This window comes from Nestor notabilis, unplaced genomic scaffold, assembly GCF_000696875.1.
Source record: "Nestor notabilis isolate BGI_N333 unplaced genomic scaffold, ASM69687v1 scaffold31759, whole genome shotgun sequence".
NCBI classification, from domain to species: domain Eukaryota; kingdom Metazoa; phylum Chordata; class Aves; order Psittaciformes; family Psittacidae; genus Nestor; species Nestor notabilis.
This window is the reverse complement of record NW_009942893.1, coordinates 8,206-12,747: the sequence shown is the minus strand read 5'-3', so window position 1 is coordinate 12,747 and position 4,542 is coordinate 8,206. Positions and strand designations below refer to the sequence as shown.

General features: G+C 40.7%; 1 protein-coding gene across 1 annotated transcript in view; it reads right to left on the bottom strand.

Annotated features, from left to right (window-relative positions):
• Positions 1 to 1,430: 1,430 nt before the first annotated feature.
• UBE2I (ubiquitin-conjugating enzyme E2I) overlaps positions 1,431 to 4,542 on the bottom strand; it is a 7,543-nt gene continuing 4,431 nt past the window's right edge. Inside the window, exon 6 of the mRNA XM_010021628.1 lies at positions 1,431 to 2,096. Coding sequence (XP_010019930.1) covers positions 2,033 to 2,096 — 64 coding nt within the window. The 3' untranslated portion in view covers positions 1,431 to 2,032. The remainder of the gene's footprint in view (positions 2,097 to 4,542) is intronic.

Here is a 4,542-nt window from a genome sequence, read left to right as displayed (position 1 = left end):
TCGTGTAGCGGTTTCAGCAGCACTCTCTCCCTCTCTCTACTTGAAGTGACGCTGCCAAGTCAGAAATACCTGCTGCCTGCTCGTTGAAGCTGTGAGTCAGAGATTCTCATCAGCACTAGTATCTTGGTTCACTTTTCCATACACCTACCAGGGTGTAGCAAAAGTGCAGCTATTAGCAATTTTTCTCCGTACATTCAAATGGAATGCTCTTCTGAGTTTCCAGCTTCTTTAAACCTAAACTTCAACAACCCTTGAGTAGAATTGGAGCTAGTGAGGACAATTTATAGTGTTACCTTCATATATACAAGCTCTTCAAGTCACAGCAAGATTTTCACCTCACCCCTCTTCTGGGATTCACTGCTAAGCCTACTTGAGACAAAATTAGGAGTCACAGCAGTGGTTTTAGTGGTACAAATATTCCATTTGCCTTACAAAAAAAAATCCATAAGTAAATGAATTTTATGGTGACTCTTTTCCTTCAACTGCTGTCAGTTATTCACTTTCCCACCCCAAGCACATGAAGCCTCTCCCGCCTGAGCTGTTGTAACAGGGATTTGTGTATTGTGACAAGGAAGTGATCCTACACAAACAATTTTTCAAGGACTGAGAAGAACATGAGGGTGTTACCTACCCTAATCTGGGGAGAGCTTCCATGTCCTAAAGCTATCACCTAATCAAATGCAGACAAGCAGAACTGAGACACAGATCTGAGAACAGAGCTGTGGCACATTTGAGTCTCCAGCAGCAGCCTTTTTTAACAGGGGAAAAAAAAAAAAAAGCACTGAAAAAGCTACAACTCAGAACAAAGCTTTTTACACTTCATGTTTTGCAGAATTATTTTAACTAAAAAAATACAATTAAAAAGCAGTGAAAGTTTAATGGAGGGCATATCAGCTTGACATACAGGAAAACAACTTACATAATGTAAATTTCACTTTTCCGTTACAGAAGGGAACTTTAACTGCATTATGCACGTCCTTTTCCTAAAAGCTCTATACACGGACATACGGAAGAAGGCACAGAAGTATTCCTGATAAAGAAGTAGCATATAAAATCCCCAGTTGCTGTAGGTCCCCTTGCATTCCTTGGACAGCCTATTATTGTTCGTATCAGTCTAATGCTTGTGTTGTTTTATGTTAATGTGGTCACACCAGCACGTTGATCTCGTTATGCACAGTAAGCAACTGGTCTCTAGCTAGTGAGAATTCCGTACTCAAAGTTGAATAGCTGCGATTGCCACGCAGAGCCCAAAGAGGGGCTGCATTCATTTTGGGGTTGGAGGCAGGAAAAACAGATGAATGCAACCTCTAGACAAAATGTAAGTAAGTGCAGTATCACAGGCCTTAAAAACAGGACTTGCACTGAATTGTGTTCAGAGCCATTTAAATGGCAATCTTTTAATCACTTCAATGAAGACAGATGAAACAAAGCCCTTTATATAAACAGTTTATTTATTCTAAACAGCAACACAGACAGAATGCCATATAAACACAAAGGAAGTGATGCAGAGTAAGGATGCTGGCTGACTTTGGATCTTGGAGGCTCTTAAGCAGTAACAACCTAGTTTCTCAAAGATAGAAAAACAAATTCAGGGAGGGAAGGGGGTGGAGGACATGATTTTTGTTTGTTTTTCATACAGCCAGCTAGAGGCTAAATATAGGTCTAACATTTTAAAGCATGCCTGCATCAGAGAGCAAAGGAACTAGAGATACTAGTGAATTTATAGAAGTATAAAAGTTTGTAATTTTACAGCAGTTGAAATACTGACATCAATATTAAAATAAAAGCAAGTTTTACATAACAATCAAAAATACAAAAGACTGAAGGAAGAGACCCTGTATGAAAAAACTGGGGGCAATTCAGCAAATTTAGAACTGTATACAAGTGGCGAATATGGAAAATGGCACACATACAACCCCCTCCCCTAAGTGGATAGTAATTGTACATAGCAACATTAGATTTTGCAAAAGTTTTGTAAACAAGTTCTTGCCAAACCAATCCCTTCCTTTTTAAGATGCTGCATGACAGATGCTTATGATGGTGCAAACTTCTTGGCTTGTGCTCGAACCCTCTTTTCATATTCCACTCTGTTTTGGCTGAACGGAAGAGAAGAAAAAGGGTAATTGTATCTTGAGAAATCAAGAGACCGTATTACAGAGTTACTGTTCTTCTAGTTATTTTCAATATGAAACCAAGTAATTGCTGAAGGCAATTAGAGAGGAACTCACTGAGCAATGTAATATATTAAAGGTTTTTCTGGACCATTACTCTGCTAACTTCCTTTGGAGGGAAGTAAGGTATTGTTTAACTAGTTACTTCCCTATCTCCATCTGTTGTCAAATGACTGTACTGACTTCATACCACGCCAGTCTCTATGAAAAGTTCTGTGCCTTCTCTTGTCGCAAGGCTAGCTTTACCTTACATGTAAGCATTTGTTTTCCACTCCCCATGTTAAGACCTGAAGTCACTACCAGTTAATTCCAGTATCCTAACTGGAAGTGGTTGACGAGAGCAGTTCACCAACAGTTGGTACACTTTGTATAATTTTGAAGCATCATCTTTACTGCAGAGACAGACAGAGGAAGTGCTCTTTAAGAAGTGGGACAATGGTAACAGTATGGTAGTTTCAGCCTTCATTTCTGAAGACGCTGACTCCCAGCGTTGTGCTTCTCCTGACCTCCAGTTCCAAAAAAGCTAGCTCAACATTCCGAAAACACACTGTAGTTCCCCAAGTGTAACTACAGATTAAACAAGGAAGTACTGCTTTAGGGAACTGTGACCAGTGATGAAGCTCCAGCCTCAATCCATAAAAGGGCACGTTCTTTGTTTTCTGTTCTTGGGCCATCAAGGGATGGTAGTAGCTTCATAGAGCATCCATTTACATCAGCAGCATGGTTTTTATTATTAGCTGTCGGAAGTGTCAGTCAAGAGCCAAACACAAATTTGTTACCATTACTCTTGTGCCAAGAGTGGTTTACAGTGAGTGGCTTTTGCAGACAGCTTTGCAGTGAAACTGAGCTTACTCTGCAGCTGGGAAGGCTTGCTGCAGTAAAAGGGAAAAACTAAGGCAGCACATTACCTCCTCAAAGTTGACAGCTTGGGGGCAAGAAGAAACAAAGCAAATTTTAATCACAGCCAATGAACAATTCTGAGTGACCAGACAAACTGCTCTGGTTCCTTCTCAGAAACAGGCGTACAGACCTTACTCTAACATTCTTCTCCCAGTTCTATTGTGCTGTCACATGAGAATACAACCCGGGTGCTGGACCTCACACCCTCAGAAGCCACGCAGAGGCCTGCCGTATTAGACTGTACGCCTGCAGGACAGGAAGGGGTTAGCACGTTCGGAGTGCTGGAGTGACAGTACCAAAGCTATCCTGAGAATAAGTATTCTTACTTGAATACAAAGCTTATTCTTGTATAACTCACAACTTACCTAAAAGACATCTATTTAAAACAGCCCTGCATCTTCCCCACTGTCAACTGCCAAATTACAGATGCACACATAATCCTGCTCTGTTTTGCTGCTTCTACCTACTATGTAGTAAGAGACATTCTCTCAGACTGCAGAAATAGAGTAACCCACCTAAAATACTATGCGTGTCCAAAGGACATGAAGAGGATAAATGGGAGACTATATATATATTTGAAGTAGCAAAACCCATGTGCAATAGTTCATTCTCAATGTTGTTTGTTTTTCTAGAAGCACAATAAAGCAGAAACAAGACTAGCGAAGACTGGTTTTGTACATGCATGCAGGTAGGAGCTGATAAAAACCCCACATGAACTGTTTATACATGTATAAAAATAAATTATTTTGTCCAATATTCCTTCAGAAGTGGCTTAAAAAGAAAAGGGGGAGGGGGCCCTGCCTCCTTATTAGTGGCTCCCAAAAGTGCTGCATACAACTGTGGCCACCTAACTGTCCTCCATGTGCACTCAGTCCCCATTAAGCCTTCAGCAGATACTTAACACTGAACAAAGCTTTTAATTAAATGCAAGACTTACTACCCATCCCCAAGTTTTCTTTTCACTTGGATCCTATAGCAGACATTTCTGACATAGCCTGCATGTGAAGTCTCATGAAATACCATTTTTCAAACTTGGCTCTCTCCCAAGACCTGCTTTTCTGTTCAGAATTCAGGTAATTCCACATTTCAGTCTTGTCATTATTTCAGTAGTTGTCACTGCCAAAAGCATTTGTTTGAAGTCTGTTGCTCGCTCAAAGATTCTGTATCAATGAGCTATTTTTAAGGGAGGGGGGGAAAAAAGTCCTTTCTAACTCCCAAATGATCACTGTCCCTATAACCAGCACAAGCTTCACTCTGCTGAAGCTACGAGCTTTTTGTACTTCTTAACCTCCTCTTTTGGAAGATCTAGTTTTCACAAAATGCCACCTATTTCCCACCGCAATCACAGCACTCTCCTTTATCCTTCAGGCACAAGTGTTTATAGGTACCCTCTACTGGACAGAAGTTACTCCTACACTGACGAATAGGACTTGGCACCTGATTCAGTCTCCTCTGTTACTGGTCTCATCAT